This window comes from Camellia sinensis, chromosome 9, assembly GCF_055761805.1.
Source record: "Camellia sinensis isolate YWXY chromosome 9, ASM5576180v1, whole genome shotgun sequence".
In the NCBI taxonomy this organism is placed as follows: domain Eukaryota; kingdom Viridiplantae; phylum Streptophyta; class Magnoliopsida; order Ericales; family Theaceae; genus Camellia; species Camellia sinensis.
Window position 1 is genome coordinate 191,932,808 of NC_138969.1, and position 25,512 is coordinate 191,958,319.

The 25,512-nt window shown below is 31.9% G+C and overlaps 2 protein-coding genes and 1 long non-coding RNA gene across 3 annotated transcripts in view; 2 read left to right on the top strand and 1 right to left on the bottom strand.

Moving 5' to 3' along the window:
- Nucleotides 1-25,512, top strand: part of LOC145798919 (uncharacterized) — a 43,800-nt gene that overhangs the window by 15,177 nt on the left and 3,111 nt on the right. The window contains exon 5 of the mRNA XM_082888288.1: nucleotides 7,705-7,721. Within this exon, the coding sequence (XP_082744414.1) occupies nucleotides 7,705-7,721 (17 nt within the window). The remainder of the gene's footprint in view (nucleotides 1-7,704; nucleotides 7,722-25,512) is intronic.
- LOC145800075 (uncharacterized) lies at nucleotides 1,495-2,481 on the bottom strand. The gene is made up of 3 exons (XM_082889730.1): nucleotides 2,314-2,481; nucleotides 2,098-2,216; nucleotides 1,495-2,005 (listed from the first exon to the last, which is right to left on the bottom strand). The coding sequence occupies exons 1-3, from the start codon at nucleotides 2,459-2,461 to the stop codon at nucleotides 1,544-1,546; spliced, it is 729 nt and encodes a 242-aa protein (XP_082745856.1). The 5' UTR covers nucleotides 2,462-2,481; the 3' UTR covers nucleotides 1,495-1,543.
- Nucleotides 13,265-17,479, top strand: LOC145798917 (uncharacterized). The gene is made up of 2 exons (XR_014340793.1): nucleotides 13,265-14,412; nucleotides 14,448-17,479. It is a non-coding gene; the product is annotated as an uncharacterized LOC145798917 (long non-coding RNA).

Here is a 25,512-nt window from a genome sequence, read left to right on the forward strand (position 1 = left end):
TCTTCACTCCAAACTTCACCCTACCAAATATTGACACAATTTTGACTAGACAATAATCTTACACAGAAGATGCAACTGAGAGAGTAAGAGACTGAGGCTTTTTTAACCAACAACTAAAGAAGATTCAAAGGCCAAACAAATCATACAATAAAAGGAAAAAATAACAAAAAAATAATAAATTCATTAAAAAGACAAGTTACGATGTAAGAAAAAACATCAATCTTTTCAAAGATATGGTCTGAGATTATGTTGATGATGACGAACAAATAATATTTGGTGATGAGCTCAACAAATATGTTTTATTTATTTATTTATTTGATGTTGTCGTTGATGATGATAAAAAAGATATGATGTTGTCGTTGAATAGATATGATTTGGTGATGTTGATGAACATATAGAATTTGTTGTTGATGAACAGATAGCAATTTGTCAAAATTTTTAAAAAGTGATTTGTTTAATTTTTTCAATTATACTTTCATATAATCAATGAGAAAATATATATATATATATATATGTATATATAATATAGTCTATGGACTAAAATTAAATCAAAAATTTTGATTAAAACACAGATATGAGCTTCTAGTACTCAAATATCTTAAAAAATGAACTAGAAATCATTTAAGCATGGTCAAACTCAAAGTAAAAAGGATGTAAAACATAAACCTGAAAATAGCATGAAAATTAAATCCCATTGAAATAATATTCGACACATCGTAACTATACTTTCACATGCGTATTTCAGGCTTGGACAACAATAAAAAAAAAAAAACAAATTGGGTATCCTCTCAGTCACAGACAACGTTGCATTGCTCCGTATATTTAGGAAATAGGGTTCCATAGCTCACTAGCCTTTGGTGATAATCAAATTGTCGAGCAAATAATGTTCTCTTGAAAACGTTGACAGAAGGTTGAGTTGGACGGAGAGTATGTATGTCGTTGAACGCTATGTATTCTCGCTTTCCATTTCTCACGTATAAAATTTGACCATACTTAAAGAAAACAAATATCTCTATTAGTTCAATAGAATTTACAAAAATATAAGAACAAACCCTTCTTTGAGACCCTAAATCTGCCATTGAGAGAGAAGCAACGATTGCAAATTTGAGAAAAGCAGTATGGAGGGTAGCGTATATATACACATACAGTGTTTTTAAAGGCTCAAGGCGCACTAAGGCGCCGAAGGTCTCTTGGAGCCTAGGCGCAAGGCGCAAGGCGAGGCGCAGGCTTTATTGAAGTAAGGCGCACAGTATTCGTAAAAAATAGAAAAATTAATATAGACTAATCATTTATAGTACTATTACAATTTTTTAAAAAATAAAAAGTAATCAAGATTCAAGACAAAATATAGAATAATTCTCAAAGCCATGAAAGTGCATATTACATAACATTTCAATTTTCAAAGATCAAATAATTCACATTCAATAAAATAAAAACATAAACACTAAACATCTAAAACATAAATATCCAACAAATACTAATATATGTCTTAACACTTAATAGCATCAGTATCAAAAGAAAGGGTAGGTTAGGTCGGTGTCAGTCAATCATCATCCTCAACATCAATGGCAAGCAAACTATCATCTTCTTCTCCATCAGTTGATTTGTATCCCTCAACATCTTCCTCCTCTGTGTCATCTGAGCCCGCTTCCTCTTCATCTATTAATTGAAGTGGAGTCAATGTTGATGATTTAGATATCCTCGGTTGTGCCTTTGAGCGTGAACTTGTTGCTCTACTTGCATGGCTACTTTCTTTTACTCCAGAAGCTCTAGCAACAGTGGCCCACGTCAAGCCATCATCATCATCAAACACAGGCTCATTATCTTCGTCTGATTCTCCATCCATCCTCCCAAGCAACCACTCATTGCTTTCATCAATATTTTGCAAAGATATGGGATCAAGAGTGTTGCGCATGTCATACCTAAATCTCAATGTTCTATTGTATTTGACATACACTAAATCATTGAGACGTTGTTCCAATCTATTTCTTTTCTTGCTATGAAGCTGCAATTATTAAAAAGATATTAAATTCTATATAATGAGAATAAAAAATATTTGAATTGAACAAAAAATTAGTTAGAATGTTAAATACTCACATGTTCGAATACACTCCAATTTCGTTCACAACCCGATGAACTACATGTTAGGCTAAGGACTTTTATGGCAAAAGTTTGCAAGTTTGGAGTATAAGAACCATATGATGCCCACCAATCAGCTGCGATAATCCACTAGTTAGAAATAATTGTTACAAAGTATTGAGTTTTACTAAAAGTATTACTAAAAATAAACTCTCTGAGTCTATAATATATTACCTGGTGCTCTTGTATTTCTTTGCCTAATCGCAACAGACTTGCCAAAAAGACTCTCAGCCTTCATATAAATACTCATCTCATTAGTGATCAAATCTTGAACAGTGACATCCGGGACCAACCTTTGCATGCATTCATAAAACCCATTCATCACTTCATGATCTCTTTGCACCCTTGGGTAAAAGAATTCTGGGTTAAGAAAATGTGCAGCTGCATGTAAAGGTCGATGCAATTGAACATCCCATTGATTTCGAAAATTTCATTATACTTCTCTTCTTTATGATCAAATGAACTTGCAATGCATTCTTTTGCCCTATCCATTGTCTCATAAATGTATCCCATGGGAGGTTTCTTCTCGGTATCAACCAATCTAAGCACTTTGACAAGAGGACCCGAGACCTTAAGGGCAAACACAATAGTATTCCAAAATGAAGGCATCAACAAAGTTTGTGCCATTCTTTTACCTTGTGGCTCCTTTGCCTATTTGCTTGAGGTCCAGTCTTCAGAGGCGACCATCTTTCTCAAATTGTTTTTTTGTTGATGCATCCAAAACAAAGTCAAAAAGGCGGTTGCAAATCTAGTTTTTGCAGGCCTGATCAAATTCTTCAAATTTGTAAAGCACCTCATCATGTTTAGCAACGTAGGCCGATTGTAAATGTAGCCATGTACTGCAATACCCCTTTCAAATGTCTTTTTCAGTCTAGGTATCTTGAAAATGTCTTCTAACATCAAGTCCAAACAATGAGCAGCACATGGTGTCCAATACAAGTGTTCATACTTAGCTTCCAAAAACCTCCCTATAATGTAACAATAATGAAGAATTATTATTTTCAAGTTTTTAAATTTTAAATACAAAACAAACTATGAGTAAACAATTTTGATGTAAGAAATGAGGAAATATTCTTACCGGCCAACACATTAGCTGCAGCACTATCAGTGATAACTTGCACCACATTCTCTTTTCCAACTTTCTCCACAAACTTGTCTAGTAATTCAAATAGCTTTTGCCCATCCTTTGAATAGCTAGAAGCATCAACCGACTGAACAAACATGGTTCCTCTTGGACAATTAACTAAAAAGTTAATCAATGTCCTTCCTCTCTTATCAGTCCAACCATCTGCCATTATGGAACACCCGTATTTTGCACAATCCTCTTTATGATACTTCATCAAATCTTCAGTATGTTTCACTTCTATTTTGAGTTGGGTAACCCGCACTTCATGGTATGTCGGTGGCTTCATACCAGGACCATATTGGCCAATGGCTTCAATCATTGGTCCAAAACTCTCATAATTTACTGCATTAAAAGGGATGCTAGCATCATGCATCCACCTTGCAAATCTTTGTAGTGCCCGAGCTCTCATTTCTTTTTTATAAGGGTCATTTGCATCAATTTTGGTTTGTTTCCCTTTTGCTTGGTCTTTTCGATTTTTCACCACTGATTCAGGATTGGGTGTGAAGTAAACATCCATAGGCCCTTTTCTCTTTGGCGTTTTTGATTTGAATTTGGATTTGGATGAACCTTGGCTACTACTTGTCAACTTGCGGTGTTGATTGACATTGATCTTAACGACATCATCTTCATCTTCATCTTCATCTTCATCTTCCATGTCCATGTCCATGTCATCGAAATCAGCAACATGTTCATTTCTTCTTTTTGTGTCTTTTTTTTGGACATGAACTCTCTAATCTCTTCTCTTACATGAGAAGGACACTTCGGGCAAACAGTGACATTCCTATAACCTCCCGCAAGGTGTTGTTTTACCTGATAAACACCTCCATTTGATACTTTACCACAAAAATTACACTCAAACTTGTTTAAATTATTCTCCTCCACCAAATGGGCATATTGCTACGCCGGATCTTTTCTATTACTTTCCGATGTCATTTTTTACTTAGTACTTGCTACACAACACAAAAAATAAATAATAAAAAAATAATTTCAGTATAATGAATGTAATACATGTTATGTGATGAATTAATTAATGTATGTAATGTATGAATCAATTTTCTATTTTTTTAATTAATGATGAATTAATTAATTAATGTACATTACATTCCATTACATTCATTCTTATGTTACATTTAATTTTCTTGTAATGTATGTAATGTATGAATTAATTAATGTTATGAGTCAATTTTCTATTTTTTTAATTAAAGGTGAATTAATTAATTTCAGTATAATGATGAATCAATTTCAGTATAATCATAATGAATGTATTATATCTATTTTTTTATTTATGTATGAATTAATTTATTTATTTATTTGTTAATCAGGGTTATGAAAGTCAAATAATTGAAAAAAAAATTATTTATTTATTTATCATAATCAATTAATTAATTTATTTATTTATTTATGAATTAATTAATTAATTAATTAATTTATTTATCATAATCAATTTTAGGCTTCCTATTTTTTTTCAGACTCAACTCAAATAATAAAAAAAAAAATAAAAAAATAAAAAATTAAAGCAAAACAGTAGGAAAAAAAAAATAAATAAAAAAATAAAAGCAAAACAGTTGAAAAAAAAAATAAAAGAAAAAAAAAATAAATAAAAGCAAAACAGTTCAAAAAAAAATAAAAGAAAAAAAAAATTAAATCACAGAGAAGTCGAGTTCGAAGACGAAGAAGAAGGGGAAGGGGAGAACCTGCGATCGAAGACGAATCACAGAGCTGAAGTCGATCGAAGTTGAAACATGCGAAGTTGATCGAAGTAGAACCTGCGAACCCTAATCGAACCTGCGAAGTTGATCGAACTTGATCGTAGTCGCAGAGGAAGAGGAAGACAGGAATAGGCGACTTCGATTAGGGTTATCTGAGCCCTATTTGGCTCATATGGTCCCTGAGTCGTAATCCTTTATGATTACGAGGCCTTTGATTAGGTCGATTAGGTTGACGCCTGGTACCTCGACAGGCGCAGATGGTGCGCCTTGCCTCGCCCTGCGCCTAGGCGCGCCTTTGACAACACTGTACACATAAAAGGTAGAGATTGCCCTCTTTCATCTTCACTCCTCCAAATGTCACCATTTCAATCCCATTTTGATCATCTCTGTTTCTATCTCTTACTGGCCTTTCACCTTGTTCATGCAACCGGTGTAGCATCAAAAAATGTTCAACTGCATCTTCTGTGTAAGCCAACATTTGGAGGAGTGAAGTTTGGAATGAAGATGAAAGAGACATTTCAAACCCTCAATCTCTTCCTCTCTTTTCTTTTTTGCTTAAAATTTCAGTCAACATTTCAAACCCATTTTATCATCTTCATCATCTTGGTTTCTCTCTCTTACTGCCCCTTCACCTTGTTCATGCAACTAGTGTAGCATCAAAAAATGTTCAACTGCATCTTCTGTGTAAGCCAACATTTGGAGGAGTGAAGTTCGGAGTGAAGATGAAAGAGACATTTCAAACCCGCAGTCTCTTCCTCTCTTTTCTTCTGTACCTAAAATTTCAGTCAACATTTCAAACCCATTTCATCATCTCTGTTACTCTCTCTTACTTCGTTTTTGCTTGGTTCCTGCAGCTAGTGTAGCATCAAAAAAATTTCAACTGCATCTTCTGTGTAAGATTCTTGTCTAGCCAAAATTGTGCCAATATTTGGAGGAGTGAAGTTTGGGCAATCTTCACTTTGTATGTGTATATATATGTTGCCCTCCTTGTTGCTGTTCTCAAACTTACAATTGTTGCTTCTCTCTCAATGGCAGATTTAGGGTGTCATAGAAGGGGTTGTTTTTATATTTTTGTTTTTCTTTTTCTGATATTTTTGTAAATTCTATTGAACTAATAGTAATATTAATATTTATGTTTTCTTTTAGTATGATATACGACGTTCAACAACATGCATACTCTCCGTCTTACTTAACTTTTTGTCAACGTTTTCAAGAGGAAATCCTTTGCTTAACATTTGATTATCACTAAAGGCTAAGGGCTATGATGATCGTTCAATCTTGAAACCCTATTTCCTGAATATACGGAGCAATGCAATGTTGTCTGTGACTGAGAAGATATTTGATTTATTTTTTGTATTGGCGTCCAAGCCTGGAATACCCATATGGAATTATAGTTACGACATGTCGAAGATTATTTCAAGAGCATATAATTTCTTTGCTGTTTTCAGGTTCATGTTTTGCATCTTTTTTGGTTTCTTTGTTTTCAAATATTATTATTATTGTTATCAATTTAATTATTTTTTTTTTAAAGAAAATTTGTTTATCAATACTTTGATTTATTTTTTGTATTGGCGTCCAAGCCTGGAATACCCATATGGAATTATAGTTACGACATGTCGAAGATTATTTCAAGAGCATATAATTTCTTTGCTGTTTTCAGGTTCATGTTTTGCATCTTTTTTGGTTTCTTTGTTTTCAAATATTATTATTATTGTTATCAATTTAATTATTTTTTTTTTAAAGAAAATTTGTTTATCAATACTTTTATAGGCAAATTGGTAAATAATGAGTACCACGAAAATCTCCAAATGCTGTGTTTGATTTTTTTTATCCATTTACTATTACTTGTTTAGTTTCCTATCGGGACCGGGGCTTAAAGAATGATATGAGAGTTTTGAAAAGAATGGTTGAACACTTTGTGTCGATTAACAAACCTCCCAACTATCAGGCCTATACCTGTGTGATTAGCCTATTTTACCATCTATGTAATGATGTCCAATTGAAGTCAGGTCAAGAGTAGAGGTATAATTTTTGTTAGTTTTTTTAAATTTTATTTGTTATTCATATTATTTTTTCGTAACTTTTTTTATTTGATTGTATTTTATTTTTTTTGTTAACATGTAGGGACAATGTTACTTTGTGTACAAAAATACTTTATTTTTTAGTTGCAGCCATAAGCTTTAGTTCTTTTACAAAAACTAGGACTTTGCCATGGTGAATGTTGCTTTGTTTGATAATATCATAAATTTTGAACATGGTGTTTGCAGTATACTAGGTTGGAAAACTTTTTTTTTTTCGTGACTTTTTTTATTTGATTTTTTTTTTTTTTGTTTGTTAACATGTAGGGACACAGTTTATTTTGTGTACAAAAATATTTCATTTTTTAGTTGCAGCCATAGGTTTTAGTTCTTTTTCAAAAGCTAGGACTTTGCCGCGATGAATGTTGTTTCATTTGATAATATCATGAACTTTGAACATGGTGTTTGCAGTATATCGGGTTGGCGAACTTATCTTTTTTAGTGTCATGAAGTTGGCCAAAATATTTAATTATAAAAATGATCCCATCTGTTATCTTCAATATAATGGCCTTGCCAACTTCCACTGCAACTCTTACATTTACTATGCCAACAATCAGGTGTTTTTTCTTTTATTATTGTGATTTGTGTTTTCAAATTTAATTATTTTGTTCGTTTTTTTTTTGTTTTTTTGTTTGTTTTTTTTGTATAGCAGAAACGTTGCCGACTCAGGTACGATGACAAGAAACTTCGTGTTGTGTTTCTAGATTTTTATCTTTATTTGTTTGTGAGTTTTAATTTTTATATATGTATTTTAAATTTTGTAATATGGCTAACATACATGATTTTTTGTAAGAAGGGGCTTGTCGAATTTTTCCAAGATCCTAAGAATTCAAGTAGATGATAGACTTTTGAACAACATACAACAGTTGATGTTTTTGTTTCCCTGGCTTTTGAATAATATTTTGATGGTTTTGTTTGTAATGGAACAATATGTACTGGCATAAGTTGCTGCAGGGTTCTATGGTTGTGGCCATGGATTGTTTTTTTTTTTTTTTGTGTTTTGTTTATATTGTCATAAGTTGCTGATGAGCTCCAAGGTTGTGGGCCATCGATGAACAATACATCAAACAATCTTGGAGCCCCTCAACAGCTTAAGGTAGTATTAAAAAAAAAAAAAAAAACCAATCCATGGCCACAACTATGGAGCCCAGCAGCACGTTACTGCCGCACATATTGTTGGATTATAAACAAAACCATCAAAATATTGTTCAAAATCCATGAAAACATCAAATGTTGTATATTGTTCAAAAGTCCATCTGCTTGAATTCTTGGGATCTTTGTGGAATTAGATAAGCCCCTTCTTGTATGTTAGCCATGTTACAAAATGGAAAATTTAAAACACAAATAATTTTTTGTATTTTTTGATTTGGGTAGCAACATAGAAAAAAATAAGGATAAAAATCTGGAAACGCAACACGAAGATTATTGTTAGTGTGCTGGAGCCGGCAACATTTTTGCTCTAAACCAAAAAAAAAAAAAAAACAAAATAGTTAAATTTGGAAACACTAATCACAGTAAAAATAAAAAAAAATGTAAAAAAAAACCTTATTATCGACAATAATTAGGTTTTTTTTCTTTTATTACTGTGATTTGTGTTTTCCAATTTAATTATTTTGTTTGTTTTTTTTTTGGGGGGTTTATAACAGAAACGTTGCTGGCTCAGGCACACTGACAAGAAACTTCGTGCTGCGTTTCCAGATTTTTATCCTTACTTTTTCTATGTTGCTACCCAAATAAAAATTAGGAGAATTTGTTTATGTAAGTTTTAATTTTTTTATATTTATTTTATGTTTCGTATTATAGCTAACATACACGATTTTTTGTAGGAAGGGGCTTGTCGAATTTTTACAAGATCCCAAGAATGCAAACATCAGATAATAGACTTTTGAAGACTATACAACATTTGATGTTTTTGTTTCCATGACTTTTGAACAATATTTTGATGGTTTTGTTTATAATTGAACAATATGTACTGTCGTAAGCTGCTGCTTTGCTCTATGATTGTGGCCATGGATTGGTATTTTTTTTTGTTTGTTTTGTTTGTACTGCCGTAAACGGCTGATGGGCTCCAAGGTTATGGTTCTTGGATGAACAAGACATCAAACAATCTTGGAGCTCCTTAATAACTTAAGGCAGTACTAAAAAAACACAAAAAAAAAAAGAAAGACTAATCCAAGGCCAAAACCATGGAGCCCTGCAGCAGCTTACAGCAGTACATATTGTTGGATTACAAACAAAATTATCAAAATATTGTTCAAAAGCCAAGGAAACAAAAATTTCAAATGCTATATATTGTTCAAAAGTCTATCATCTGCTTGAATTCTTGGGATCTTAGTGGAATTTGACAAGACCCTTCGTACAAAAATTCGTGTATGTTAGTCATGTTACAAAACATAAAATAAATATATAAAAATTAAAACTCACATAAATAAATTCTCGTATTTTTTGATTTAGGTAGCAACATAGAAAAAATAAGAATAAAAATCTGAAAACGCAGCACGAAGTTTCTTGACAGTGTGCCTGAGCCGGCAACGTTTCTGCTATAAATCAAAAAATAAAACAATCAAAATAGTTAAATTTAAATTTAAAAACAGAAATCACAGCAAAAGGAAAAAAAAAACCTGATTATCGACATAGTGAATGTAGGAGTTGCGGTAGAAGTAGGCAAGGCCATTATATTGAAGATAGTTGGTGGGATCATTTTTATAATTAAATACTTTGGCTAGCTTCGTGACATTGAAACTGTAAGTTTTCCAACCTGGTATACTGCAAACACCATGTTCAAAGTTAATAGTACTATCAAACAAAGCAACATTCACCTCGGCGAAGACTCAGGTTTTGAAAAAGAATGAAAGCCTATTGTTGCAACTGAAAAATGAAGTATCTTTGTGTACAAAAATGCATCGTTTTTCAGTTGCAGCAATAGGCGTTAATTCTTTTTCAAAACTTGGGACTTCGCCGCGGTAAATGCTGCTTTGTTTTGTAATATCATGAATTTTGAACATGGTGTTTGCAGTATACCGTGTTGGAGAACTTATAGTTTGAATGTCACGAAGCTGGCCAAAGTGTTTAATTAGAAAAATGATCCCACCCGCTATCTTTTATATAATGACCTTGCCTACCTCTACCGCAACTCCTACATTCACTATGTCGATAATCGGTTTTTTTTTTTTCCCCTTTTATTGTGATTTGGGTTTTTAAATTTAACTATTTTGATTATTTTATTTTTTGGTTTATAGCAAAAACGTTGCTGACTCAAGCACACAAATAAGAAACTTTGTGCTGCATTTCCAAATTTTTATTCTTATTTTTTTTATGTTGCTACCCAAATAAAAAATATGAGAATTTGTTTATGTGAGTTTTAATTTTTATATATTTATTTTATGTTTTGTAATATGGCTAACATACACAAATTAGTGTATGAAGGGGCTTGTCGAATTCTTCCAAGATCCCAAGAATTCGAGCAGATGATAGATTTTTGAACAACATACAACATTTGATTTTTTTGTTTTAATGGCTGTTAAACAATATTTTGATGGTTTTGTTTGTAATGTATGATTGTGCCCATGGATTGGCGTTTTTATTATTTTTTTATTTTTTATAATGCTGTAATCTACTGATGGGCTCCGAGGTTGTCGGCCATTGATGAACAAGACATCAAACAATCTTGAAGCCCCTCGGCAGCATACGACAACATTAAAAAAAAGAATGAAGAAAAAAACCAAACTATGGCCACAATCATAGAGCCCAGTAGCAGCTTACGACAGTACTTATTGTTGGATTGCAAACAAAACCATCAAAATATTGTTGAAAAACCACGGAAAAAAAAACATCAATTGTTGTATATTGTTCAAAAGTCTATCTTCTCCTTGAATTCTTGAGATCTCGGTGGAATTCGACAAGACCCTTCCTACAAAAATTCGTGTATGTTAGCCATGTTACAAACCATAAATAAATATATAAAATTAAAACTCATATAAACAAATTCTCGTATTTTTTGATTTGGGTAGCAGCAGAAAAAATGAGGATAAAAATCTCGAAATGTAGCACGAAGTTTCTTGTCAGTGTGCTTGAATCGGCAACGTTTTTGCTATAAATCAAAAAAAAAAAAAACACTCAAAATAGTTAAATTTGGAAACACTAATCACAGAGAAAATAATAATAATAAAAAAAACTAATTTTCAGCATAATGAATGTAGGAGTTGCGGTGGAAGTATTCAAGACAATTATATTGAAGATAGCGGGTGGGATCATTTTTATAATTAAATACTTTTGCCAGTTTCGTGACACTCAAACAATAAGTTTTCCAACCCGGTATACTACAAACATGATGTTCAAAGTTCATGATATTATCAAATAATCAATATTCACCTTGGCAATGTCCCAGGTGTTGAAAAAGAATTACAGCCTATGGTTGCAACTGAAAAACGAAGCATTTTTTAACACACAGATATTTCAATTTTCAATTACAGCCATAAGCTTTAGTTCTTTTTGAAAAACTAGGACTTCGCCGCGGTGAATGCTGGTTTGTTTGATAATATAGTGAATTTTGAACATGGTGTTTGCAGTATACTTGGTTGGAGAACTTATTTTTTGTGTGTCACGAAGCTGGCTAAAGTATTAAATTTTAAAAATGGTCCTATCCGCTTTCTTTAATATAATGGTTTTGCCTACTTCCACTGCAACTCTTACAATTATTATGCCAATAATAAGTTTTTTTTTTTTTTTTTTTTATTCCTGTGATTTGTGTTTTCAGATTTAGCTATTTTGTTCGGGTTTTTTTTTTTTTTTTTTTGGTTTATAGCAGAAGCGCTGCTGGTTCCGGCACACTGTCAAGAAACTTCGTGCTGCGTTTCCAGATTGTTATCTTTATTCTTCTCTATGTTGCTACCCAATCCAAAAATACGAGTTTGTTTATGTGAGTTTCAATTTTTATATTTTTATTTTATGTACCTTAATATGGCTGTTAATACACGAATTTTTGTAGGAAGGGGCTTGTCTAATTCTTAGAAGATCTCGAGAATTCAAGTAGTTGATAGACTTTTGAGCAATATTTTAATGGTTTTTTTTTTGTAATCCAACAATATATACTGTCGTAAGCTGTTGCTGGACTTTATAGTTGTGGCCACGGATTGGTTTTTTTTTTTGTGTGTATTTTGTTTGTACTGCCGTAAGCTACTGAAGGTTGTAGGCCATGGATGAACAAGACATCTTGGAGCCCATCAACAGCTTAAAGCAGTATTAAAAAAAACACAAAAAATAAAAAACTAAAAAAAATAAGTCTATGGCCACAACCATGAAGCCCGGCAGCAGCTTACGGCAGTACATATTGTTGGATTACAGATAAAACCATGAAAATATTGTTCAAAAGCCATGGACTGAAAAACATCAAATGTTGTATATTCTTCAAAAGTCTATCATCTGCTTGAATTCTTGGGATCTCGATGGAATTCGACTAGTCTCTTCGTACAAAAATTCGTGTTAGCCATGTTACAAAACATAAATAAATATATAAAAATTAAAATAGACATAAACAAATTTTCGTATTTTTTGATTTGGGTAGCAACATAGAAAAAATAATGGTAAAAATCCGGAAACGCAGCACGAAGTTTCTTGTCAGTTTGCCTGAGCCGGCAACATTTTTTCTATAAACCAAGAAAAAAAGGAACAAAATAGTTAAATGTGAAAGCACTAATTATTGTAAAAATAAAAATAAAAATCTAATTATCGGCGTAGTTAATGTAGGAGTTACGGTGGAAGTAGGCATGACCATTATATTGAAGATACGGGTGGGATCATTTTTATAATTAAATACTTAGGCCAGTTTCGTGACATTCAAACAATAAGTTTTCCAACTCAATGTACTGCAAACAAAGCAACATTCACCGTGGTGAAGTCCGAGGTTTTGAAAAATAGCTAAAGTCTGGCTACAACTAAAAAATGATGTTTGCAATATACTGGGTTAGACAACTTATTTTTTTGAGTGTCACGAAGTTGGCCAAAGTATTTAATTATAAAAATGGTCTCATCCGCTATCTTCAATATAATGGCCGTGCCTGCATCCACTACAACTACTACATTCGCTATGCCAATAATTAGTTTTATTTTTTTTATTATTGTTATTTTTTATTTGTGTTTTCAAATGTAACTATTTTGTTCCTTTTTTTTAGTTTATAGCAGAAACGTTGCCGGCACGGCCATTATATTGAAAACACTGACAAGAAACTTCGTGCTGCGTTTTTAGATTTTTATTGTTATTTTTTTTATGTTGTTACCCAAATCAAAAAATACAAAAATTTGTTTATGTGAGTTTTTTGATATATTTATTTTATGTATTGTAATATGGCTAATATAAACGAATTTTTGTAGGAACGGGCTTGTCGAATTTTTTCAAGATTCCAAAATTCAGGTAGATGATAGACTTGTGAACAATATGCAATATTTGATGTTTTTGTTTGCATGGTTTTTGAACAATATTTTGATGGTTTTGCTTGTAATCGAACAATATGTACTGACGTAAGCTGCTGTTATGCTCTATGGTTGTGGCATGGATTTATTTATTTTTTATTTTGTTTATAGTGTTGAAAGCTGCTGTTGGGCTCCAAAGTGTTGGGCCATGGATGGACAAGACATCAAACAATCTTAAAGCCCATCAACAGCTTACGGCAGTATTAAAAAAACAAAAAAGAAAAAAACAATCCATGGCCACAACTATGGTGCCCAACAGCAGCTTATGGCAGTACATATTGTCGGATTACAAACAAAACCATCAAAATATTGTTCAAAATCCATGAAAACAAAAACATCAAATGTTTTATATTGTTCAAAAGTCCATCATCTGCTTGAATTCTTGGGATCTCGGTGGAATTCGACAAGACCGTTTCTACAAAAATTTGTATATGTTAGCCATGTTACAAAACATAAAATAAATATATAAAAATTAAAACACACACAAACAAATTCTCGTATTTTTTGATTTGGGTAGTAACATAGAGAAAGTAAGTATAAAAATCTAAAAACGTAGCACGAAGTTTCTTGTCAGCGTTCCTGAGCCGGCAATGTTGTTGCATGAAACCAAAAAAAAAAAAAAAGAACAAAATAGTTAAATTTGGAAACACTAATCACAGTAAAAAAAAAAAAAAAAAAAACTAATTATCGGCGTAGTGAATGTAGGAGTTGTGCTGGAAGTAGGCAAGGCCATTATATTGAAGATAGCGGGTGGGAACGTTTTTATAATTAAATACTTTTGCCAGCTTTGTGACACTCAAAACAATAAGTTCTCCAACCCGGTATACTGCAAACACCATGTTCAAAGTCGATACTGTCAAACAAAGTGACATTCACATTGGCGAAGTCCCAGGTTTTGAAAAAGAATTCACATTGGCGAAGTCCCAGGTTTTGAAAAAGAACTAAAGTCTATAGCTACAACTGAAAAACAATGCATTTTTGTACACAAAGAAACTTTATTTTTCAGTTACAGCCAAAATCTTTAGTTCTTTTTCAAAAACTAGGACTTCGCTGCGTTGATTGCTGGTTGTTTGATAATATCATGAATTTTGAACATGGTGTTTGCAGTATACTAGGTTACAGAACTTATTTTTGAGTGTCACGAAGCTGGCCAAAATAATTAATTATAAAAATGGTCCGATCCAGTCTCATCAATATAATGGCCTTGCCTACGTCCATTGCAACTCCTACATTCACTATGTGAATAATCAGGTTTTTTTTCTTTTATTATTGTGATTTGTGTTTTCAAATTTAATTATTTTGTTTTTTTTTTTTTTTGGTTTATAGCAGAAACCTTACCTGGCTCAGGCACACTGACAAGAAATTTCGTGTTGCGTTTTCGGATTTTTATCATTACTTTTTCTATGTTGCTATCCAAATAAAAAAATATGAGAATTTGTTCATGTGAGTTTTAATTTTTATATATTTACTTTATGTTTTGTAATATGGATAACATACACGAATTTTTCTAGAAAGGGGTTTGTCGAATTCTGGCAAGATCCCAAAAATTCAAGCCGATAGATTTTTGAACAATATACAACCTTTGATGTTTTTGTTTCCATGGCTTTAGAACAAAATTTTGATGGTTTTGTTTTTAATCGAACAATATGTATTGTTGTAAGCTGCTACTGGACTCCGTGGTTGTGTCATGGATTTTTTTTTTGTGTGTGTGTGTATTGTTTATATTGTCGTAAGTTGCTGATGGGCTCCACAGTTGTGGGCCATGGATGAACATGACATCAAACAATCTTGGAGCCCCTCAACAACTTAAGGCAATATTAAAAAAACACAAAAAAAAATCAATCCATGACCATAACCATGGAGCTCAGCAGCAGCTTACAGCAATCCATATTGTTGAATTACAAACAAAACCGTCAAAATATTGTTCAAAATCCTGGAAATCAAAAACATCAAACGTTGTATATTTTTTAAAAGTCCATCATCTGTTTGAATTCTTGAGATCTCAAAGGAATTCGACGAGACACTTTCTACAAAAATTCACGTATGTTTGCCATGTTACAAGACATAAAATAAATATATAAAAATTAAAACTCATAAAGAAATTCTCGTATTTTTTGATTTGGGTGGCAACATAGAAAAATAGTATAAAAATCTGTAAACGCAGCGCGAAGTTTCTTGTTAGTGTGCCTGAACCGGCAACGTTTTTGCTATAAACCAAAAAAAAAAAGTGAACAAAATAGTTAAATTTGGAAACACTAATCACAATAAAAAAAAAAAAACCTAATTATCGGCGTAGTGAATGTTGGAGTTGCGCTGGAAGTTAGCAAGGCCATTATATTGAAGATAGCAGGTGGGATTGTTTTTATAATTAAATACTTTTGCCAGCTTCGTGACACTCAAAACAATGAGTTCTCCTATTCGGTATACTGCAAACACCATGTTCAAAGTTGATAATACTGTCAAACAAAGTAACATTAACCTTGGGAATGTCCCAAGTCTTGAAAAAGAACTAAAATCTATGGCTGCAACTGAAAAATAATGCATTTTTGTACACAAAAATACTTCATTTTTCTGTTGCAGCAAAAGGTTTTAGTTCTTTTTCAAAAACTAGGACATTGCCGCGGTGAATCCTGCTTTGTTTAATAGTATCATGAACTTTGAACATGGTGTTTTCAGTATATCGGGTTGCGGAAGTTATTTTTTGAATGTCACGAAGCTGGCCAAAATATTTAATTATAAAAATTGTCCCATCCGCTATCATCAATATAATGGCCTTGCTTACTTGCAGTACAACTCCTACATTCAATATGCCAATAATCAGGTTCTTTTTATTTTATTACTGTGATTTGTGTTTTCAAATTTCATTATTTTGTTCTTTTTTTTTTTTTTGGTTTATAGCAGAAACGTTGCCATCTCAGACACACTGACAAGAAACTTTGTGCCGCGTTTCCAAATTTTTATCCTTATTTTTTCTATGTTACTATCCAAATAAGAAAATACAAGAATTTGTTTATGTTAGTTTTAATTTTTATATATTTATTTTATGTTTTGTAATGTAGATAACATACACAAATTTTTCTAGGAAGGAGCTTGTTGAATTCTGGCAAGATCTCAAGAATTCAAGCAGATGATAGACATTTGATGTTTTTGTTTCTATGGGTTTTGAACAAAATTTTGATGGTTTTGTTTGTAATCGAACAATATGTACTGTTGTAAGCTGCTGCTAGGCTTCGTGGTTGTGGTCACGAATTGTTTTTTTTCTTTTTTGGTGTATTGTTTATGCTGCCGTAAGCTGCTGATGGGCCATGGATGAACAAGACATCAAACAATCTTGGAGCCCCTCAACAACTTAAGGCAATATTAAAAAAACACAAAAAAAAAAACCAATCCATGGCCACAACAATGGAGCCCAACAGCAGTTTACGGCTGTACATATTGTTGGATTACAAACAAAACCATCAAAATATTGTGGAAAATCCATGAAAACAAAAACATCAAATGTTGTGTATTGATCAAAAGTCCATCTTCTGCTTGAATTCTTGGGATCTCAGTGGAATTCGACAAGACACTTTCTACAAAAATTCGTGTATGTTAGTCATGTTACAAAACATAAAATAAATATATAAAAATTAAAACACACAAACAAATTCTCGTATTTTTTGATATGGGTAGCAACATAGAAAAAATAAGTACAAAAATCTGGAAACGCAACATGAAGTTTCTTGTCAGTGTTCCTGAGTCGGCAATGTTTTTGTATAAACCAAAAAAAAAAACAGACAAAATATTTAAATTTTGAAACACTAATCACAGTAAAAATGAAAATAAAAATAAAAATAAAAACCTAATTATCGGCATAGTGAATGTAGGAGTTGCGTTGGAAGTAGGCAATGCCATTATATTCAAGATGGCGGGTGGAATCGTTTTTATAATTAAATACTTTTGCCAGTTTCGTGACACTCTTTGTCCAACCCGTTATATTGCAAACACTATGTTCAAAGTTGATACTATCAAACAATGCAGCATTCACTTTGGCGAAATTCCAAGTTTTGAAATAGAACTAAAGCCTATGGCTTCAACTGAAAAACAATGCATTTTTGTACACAAAGATACTTCATTTTTCGGTTGTAGCCAAAAGCTTTAGTTATTTTTCAAAAACTAGGACTTCGTCGCGGTGAATGCTACTTTGTTTGATAATATCATGAACTTTGTACATGGTGTTTGCAGTATATCGGGTTGCGGAACTTATTTTTTGAGTGTCATGAAGATGGCCAAATTATTTAGTTATGAAAGTGGCCCTATCCGCTATCATCAATATAATGGCCTTGCCTACTTCCACTGCAACTCCTACTTTCTCTATACCAATAATCAGGTTTTTTTTTTTTTTTTTTTCTCTTATTACTGTGATTTGTGGTTTCAAATTTAATAATTTTGTTTATTCTTTTTTTTGGTTTATAGCAGAAATGTTGTCGGCTCAGGCACGCTGGGAAAAAACTTCGTGCTACGTTTCCAGATTTTTATTCTTATTTTTTCTATGTTGCTATCCAAATAAAAAAATATGAGAATTTGTTTATGTGAGTTTTATTTTTATATATTTATTTTATGTTTTGTAATATGGATAACATACGCGAATTTTTCTAGGAAAGGGCTTGTCGAATTCTGGCAAGATACCAAGAATTCACGCAGATGATAGACTTTTGAACAATATACAATATTTGATGTTTTTGTTTCCATAGCTTATGAACAAAATTTTGATAGTTTTGTTTGTAATCGAACAATATGTGCTGTGGTAAGCTGCTGTTGGGCTCCGTGGTTGTGATCATGGATTTTTTTTTCTTTTCCTTTTTGTGTATTTTTTATATTGCCGTAAGCTTCTGATTGGCTCCACGGTTGTGGGCAATGGATGAAAAAGACATCAAACAATCTTCGATCCCCTCAATAGCTAAAGGTAGTATTAAAAAAACACAAAAAAACCAATCAATGACCATAACTATGGAGCCCCGCAGCAGCTTACGACGGTACATATTGTTGGATTACAAACAAAACTATCAAAATATTGTTCAAAATCCATGAAAACAAAAACATCAAATGTTGTATATTGTTCAAAATTCCATCAACTGCTTTAATTCTTGAGATCTCGGTGGAATTCAACAAGACTCTTTCTACAAAAATTCGTGTATGCTTGCCATGTTACAAAACATAAAATAAATATATAAAAATTAATACACACAAACAAATTCGTGTATTTTTTTGATTTGAGTAGCAACATAGAAAAAATAAGTATAAAAATCTGAAAATGCAGCACGAAGTTTCTTGTCAGTGTGTCTGAGTCGGTAACGTTTTTGTTATAAACAAAAAAAAAAATGAAAAAAATAGTTAAATTTGGAACCACTAATCACAGTAAAAAAAAAAAAAAAAACCTAATTATCGTCGTAGTGAATGTAGTAGTTGCGTTGGAAGTAGGCTAGGCCATTATATTGAAGATAGCGTGTGGGATCATTTTTATAATTAAATATTTTTGCCAGCTTCGTGACACTCAAAACAGTAAGTTCTCCAACCTGGTATACTGCAAACACCATATTCATAGTTGATGATACCATGAAAGCAACATTCAACTTGGCAAAGTCCCAGGTTTTGAAAAACAACAAAAGCTTATGGCTGCAACTGAAAAACAATGCATTTTTGTACACAAAGATACTTCATTTTTCAGTTGCAGCCAAAGGTTTTGGTTCTTTTTCAAAAACTAGGAGTTTGCCACGGTGAATGCTGCCCATGTTTGATAATATCATGAATTTTGAACATGGTGTTTGCAATATATCGGGATGTAGAAGTTATTTTTTGAGTGTCACGAAAATGGCCAAAGTATTTAATTATAAAAATGGTCCCATCAGCTATCTTCAATATAATGGTTTTGCCCACTTCCACTGTAGCTCCAATATTTACTATGGCAGTAATCAAGTTTTTTTCCTTTTATTACTGTGATTTGTGTTTTCAAATTTAATTATTTTGTTTTTTTTTTGTTTATAGCAAAAACGTTGCCGTGTCAGGCACACTGACAAGAAACTTCGTGTTGCGTTTCCAGGTTTTTGTCCTAATTTTTTCTATGTTGCTATCCAAATAAAAAAAATACGAGAATTTGTTGATGTGAGTTTTAATTTTTATATATTTATTTTATGTTTTGTAATGTATATAACATAGCCGAATTTTTCTAGGAAGGGGCTTGTCGAATTCTGGCATGATCTCAAGAATTCAAGTAGATGATAGACTTTTAAACAATATACAACATTTGATGTTTTTGTTTCCATGGTTTTTGAACATAATTTTTTTGGTTTTGTTTGTAATTGAACAATATGTACTGTTGCAAGCTGCTGCTGGGCTCCATGGTTGTGGTCATGTTTTTTTAATATTGCCTTAAGCTGCTGATGGACTCCAAGGTTGTGGGGCATGGTTGAACAAACATCAAACAATCTTGGAGCCCCTCAATAGCTTAAGGTAGTATTAAAAAAGCAAAAACAAAAAACAATCCATTGTCACAACCATGGAGCCTGGCAGCAGCTTACGGCAGTACATATTGTTGGATTACAAACAAAACCATCAAAATATCGTTCAAAAGCCATGAAAACAAAAACATCAATTGTTGTATATTGTTCAAAAGTCCATCATCTGCTTGAATTCTTGGGATCTCGGTAGAATTTGACAAAACCCTTTTTACAAAAATTCGTGTATGTTAGCCATGTTACAAAACATAAAATAAATATATTAAAATTAAAACACAGAAACATTCTTGTATTTTTTTATTTGGGTAGCAACATAGAAAAAATAAGTACAAAAATCTGAAAACATAGCATGAAGTTTCTTGTCAGTGTGCCTAAGCCGGCAACGTTTTTGCTATAAACCAAAAAAAAAAAAAAAACGAACAAAATAGCTAAATTTGGAAACACCAATCACAGTATAAAAAAAAAAAAGAAAAACAATAAGTTCTTCAATCTGGTATACTGCAAACACCATGTTCAAAGTAGATGATACTATCAAAGCAACATTCACCTTGGCAAAGTGCTAGGTTTTGAAAAACAACTAAAGCCTATGGCTGCAACTGAAAAACAATGCATTTTTGTACGCAAAGATACTTCATTTTTCAGTTGCAGCCAAAGGTTTTAGTTCTTTTTCAAAAACTAGGACTCCGCCGCGGTGAATACTGGTTTGTTTGATAATATGATGAATTTTGAACATGGTGTTTGCTGTATACCGGGTTGCAGAATTTATTTTTTGAGTGTCACGAAGATGGCCAAAGTATTTAATTATAAAAATTGTCCCATCCGCTATCTTCAATATAATGGTCTTGCCCACTTCCACTGTAACTTCAATATTTACTATGGCAGTAATCAAGTTTTTTTCTTTTTATTACTGTGATTTGTGTTTTCAAATTTAATTATTTTGTTCGTTTTTTTTTTCTTTTTTTTGGTTTATAGTAGAAATGTTACCATCTCAGGCACCCTCACAAGAATCTTCGTGCTGCGTTTCCAGATTTTTATCTTTATTTTTTCTATGTTGCTGTCCAAATAAAAAAAATAAGAGAATTTGTTTGTGAGTTTTAATTTTTATATATTTATTTTATGTTTTGTAATATAGATAACATACACGAATTTTTCTAGGATGGGGTTGCCGAATTTTGGCATGATCTCAAGAATTCAAGCAGATGATAGACTTTTAAACAATATACAACATTTGATGTTTTTGTTTCCATGGGTTTTGAACAAAATTTTGATGGTTTTGTTTGTAATCGAACAATATATACTATTGTAAGCTGCTGCTGGGATCCGTGGCTGTGGTCATGGATTTTTTTTTTTTTTTCATGTGTATTTTTTTATACTGCCATAAGCTGCTGATGGGCTCCAAGGTTGTGGGCCATGTTTGATGTCTTGTTCATCCATGGCCCACAACCTTGGATCCCATCAGCAACTTAAGGCAGCATTAAAAAAAAAAAAAAATCCATGACCACAACCATGGAGCCCAGCAGCAGCTTACGGCAGTACATATTGTTGGATTACAAACAAAACCATCAAAATATTGTTCAAAAGCCATGAAAACAAAAACAACAAATGTTGTATATAGTTCAAAAGTCCATCATCTGCTTGAATTCTTGGGATCTCGGTGGAATTCGACAAGACACTTTCTGCAAAAATTCGTGTATGTTAGCCATGTTACAAAACATAAAATAAATATATAAATATTAAAACACACAAACAAATTCTCGTATTTTTTGATTTGGGTAGCAGCATAGAAAAAATAAGTATAAAAATCTAGAAATGCAGCACGAAGTTTTTTGTCAGTGTGCCTGAGCCAGCAACGTTTTTGCTATATACCAAAAAAAAAAAAAAGAACAAAATAGTTAAATTTGGAAACACTAATCACAGTTAAAAAAAAAACCTAATTATCAAAGAATTTGTTTTGTAATTAAATACTTTTGCTAGCTTCGTGACACTCAAAACAATAAGTTCTCGAATCCGGTATACTGCGAACACCATGTTCGAAGTTGATGATACTATCAAAGAAAGCAACATTCATCTTGGCGAAGTCTTAGGTTTTGAAGAACAACTAAAGCCTATGACTGCAACTGAAAAACAATGCACTTTTGTACACAAGGATACTTCATTTTTGAGTTGCAGCCAAAGGTTTTAGTTCTTTTTCAAAAACTAGGACTTCACCGCGGTTAATGCTGCTTTGTTTGATAATATTATGAATTTTGAGCATGGTGTTTGCCGTATGCCGGGTTGCAAAATTTATTTTTTGAGTTTCACGATAATGGCCAAAGTATTTAATTATATAAATGGTCTCATCTGCAATCTTCAATATAATGGTTTTTCCTACTTCCACTGTAACTCCTATATTTACTATGGCAGTAATCAAGTTTTTTTCTTTTTATTACTGTGCTTTGTGTTTTCAAATTTAATTATTTTGTTCTGTTTTTTTTTTTTTTTTTTTTTTTTTTTTTTGGTTTATAGCAGAAACGTTCCCGTCTCAGGCACACTGACAAGAAACTTCGTGCTGCTTTTTAGATTTTTATTCTTATTTTTTCTATGTTGCTACCCAAATAAAAAAATACGAGAATTTGTTGATGTTCGTTTTAATTTTTATATATTTATTTTATGTTTTGTAATATGACTAATATACACGAATTTTTCTAGGATGGGCTTGTCGAATTCTGGCATGATCTCAAGAATTCAAGCAAATGATAGATTTTTGAACGATATGCAACATTTGATATTTTATTTCCTTGGCTTGTAAACAATATTTTGATATTTTTGTTTTTAATCGAACAATATGTATTGTTGTAAGTTGCTGCTGGGGCTCTATGGTTGTGGTCAGGGATTTTTTTTTTTTTTTTTTATATTGCCGTAAGCTGTTGATGGGCTCCAAGGTTGTGGGCCATGGATGAACATGACATCAAACAATCTTGGAGCCCCTCAACAGCTTAAGGCAGTATTAAAAAAACACAAAAAAAAAAAAACCAATCCAAGGAGACAACCATGGAGCCTAGCAGCAGCTTACAGTGTACATATTGTTGGATTACAAACAAAATCATCAAAATATTGTTCAAAAGCCATGGAAACGCAAACATCAAATGTTGTATATTGTTCAAAAGCCTATCATCTGCTTAAATTCTTGGGATCTCGATGGAATTCGACAAGACCCTTCCTACAAAAATTCGTGCATGTTACCCATGTTACAAAACATAAAATAAATATATAAAAATTAAAACTCGCATAAACAAATTCTCGTATTTTTTGATTTGGGTAGCAACATAGAAAAAACAAGGATAAAAATCTGGAACGCAGCACAAAGTTTTGTTGTTAGTGTCTCTGAGTCGGCAATGTTTTGCGATAAAGCAAAAAAAAAAAACAAACAAAATTGTTAATTTTGGAAACACTAATCACAATAAAAATAAAAATAAAAAAAAGCCTAATTATCGCCGTAGTGAATGTAAGAGTTGTGGTGGAAGTAGGCAAGGCCATTATATTGAAGATAGCGGGTGAGATTATTTTTTATAATTTAATACTTTGGCCATCTTCGTGACACTCAAAAATAAGTTCTCCAACCCGGTATACTGCAAACACCATGTTTAAAGTTCATGATATTATCAAACAAAGCAACATTCATCGCGGCGAAATCCCAGGTTTTGAAAAAGAACTAAAGACTATGGCTGCAACTGAAAAACACAGAAATGCAATGTTTTTTAGTTGCAGCCATAGGCGTTTGTTCTTTTTCAAAACCTGAGACTTCGCCAAGGTGGATGCTGTTTTGTTTGATAGTATCATGAACTTTGAACATGGTGTTTGCAGTATACTGGGTTGGAGAACTTATTGCCTGAGTGTCACAATGCTGGCAAAAGTATTTAATTATAAAAACAGTCTCATCCACTATCTTCATTATAATGGCCTTGCCTACTTCCACTGCAACTAATTCATTCACAGGCACACTGACAAGAAACTTCATGCTGTGTTTCTAGATTTTTATCCTTATTTTTTCTGTGATGCTACCCAATCCAAAAAATACGAGAATTTGTTTGTGTGAGTTTTAATTTTTATATATTTATTTTATTTTTTGTAATATGGCTAATAGACTCGAATTTTTATAGGAAGGGGCTTGTCGAATTTTTCCAAGATCCCAAGAATTCAAGCAGATGATAGATTTTTGAACAATATACAACATTTGATGTTTTTGTTTCCATGGCTTTTAAACAATGTTTTTGTACTGTCGTAAGCTGCTACTGGGCTCTATGGTTGTGCCCATGGATTGGTTTTTTTTTTTTTGTGTGTGTGTGTTTTGTTTATAGAAAAATTCTTGGGAGCACTAAAAAAGGATAGCCAGAGAGAGCACTAATGATGTGGTAGTGGGCCCGCCCACTTTCTATGCCTTGTTTTTATTTATTTATTTATTTTTTTGCCATTCTTGGGATCTCGGTGGAATTCGACAAGCCCCTTCGTACAAAAATCTCAAAGGAATTCGACAACCCCTTCGTACAAAAAGCTCGACGATGTTTTTTAGCTTTTTTGTAAAAATTGGTTTTTGTTTAAAATGTGGGTTGGTTTTTTGACCTTTTTTTAGTTTGGAGTTAAAAAATCTTGTTTGAGATAGATTTTTTGATTTTTTTGATTTTTGTAAGAGAAAAAAAAAATGATTATGATTTGGATGTGATATTTTGTCTTATTGACTCTTTAACATATTTTATATTTTTGTGACATTTTAGCCCAAAAAATTTATGCCACACATTGCCTAAGATGCACTGCACAACCGGTTTGAGGATGTCAAGGGTTTAGTTTATTTTATTTTATTTTATTTTTTTAAAACTTTTGGTGTATTTGTTGCTAACTTTTACCTATTGGAAGACTTTGTTGAAAAGGAAAATAAACTATAATAAACTATCGTTTGTTATAAATTTTAATTTAATATAATACTCAGAAAAAAATTTTTATTTTCCTATATAATAATAAATTATCAAAATTATTTATTAAAAAATATTTATCATATCATTAAAAACTGTTAATTGACTTAATGATTTATTTATTAACAAAATAGTTAACTAAAAAATATTTTTTGTATCATCAAAAATTATTAATTTACTTTATGATTTACTTATTAACAAAATTTTTCATTTGTTATGCAAGTATGATTTATGTATGACTAATTGAAAATTAGTCATTTGTATATATATATATTATCTTATTTTTTTTATTAGTTCAGTGAATTATCTTAGTAGTTTTTTTAGATGAGAGAATTATCTTGATATTTATTTTATATTTATCTATTGAGAAAAGTTACACACCATAATTTTTTTTAATAAATCTGGAAAAAATGTGAACGATTCATAAATTCACCCAAAATGATATGGTAATAGAATTGGAGACTACATCATTAGGTGTATAATAAATAAAAAATGACACATATCATACGATATAATTCTATCATATATCTAATGATTTATTCTATTCAATTT

Excerpts from the sequence above, each read along its gene's own strand:
- LOC145800075 (XM_082889730.1), bottom strand. The coding sequence starts at position 2,461 with ATGAATGGGTTTTATGAATGCATGCAAAGGTTGGTCCCGGATGTCACT. Across the intron at positions 2,217-2,313 it reads AAGAAATACAAGAGCACCAG|CTGATTGGTGGGCATCATAT; the intron begins GTAATATATTAT and ends GGATTATCGCAG. Across the intron at positions 2,006-2,097 it reads ATTGGAGTGTATTCGAACAT|CTTCATAGCAAGAAAAGAAA; the intron begins GTGAGTATTTAA and ends TAATAATTGCAG.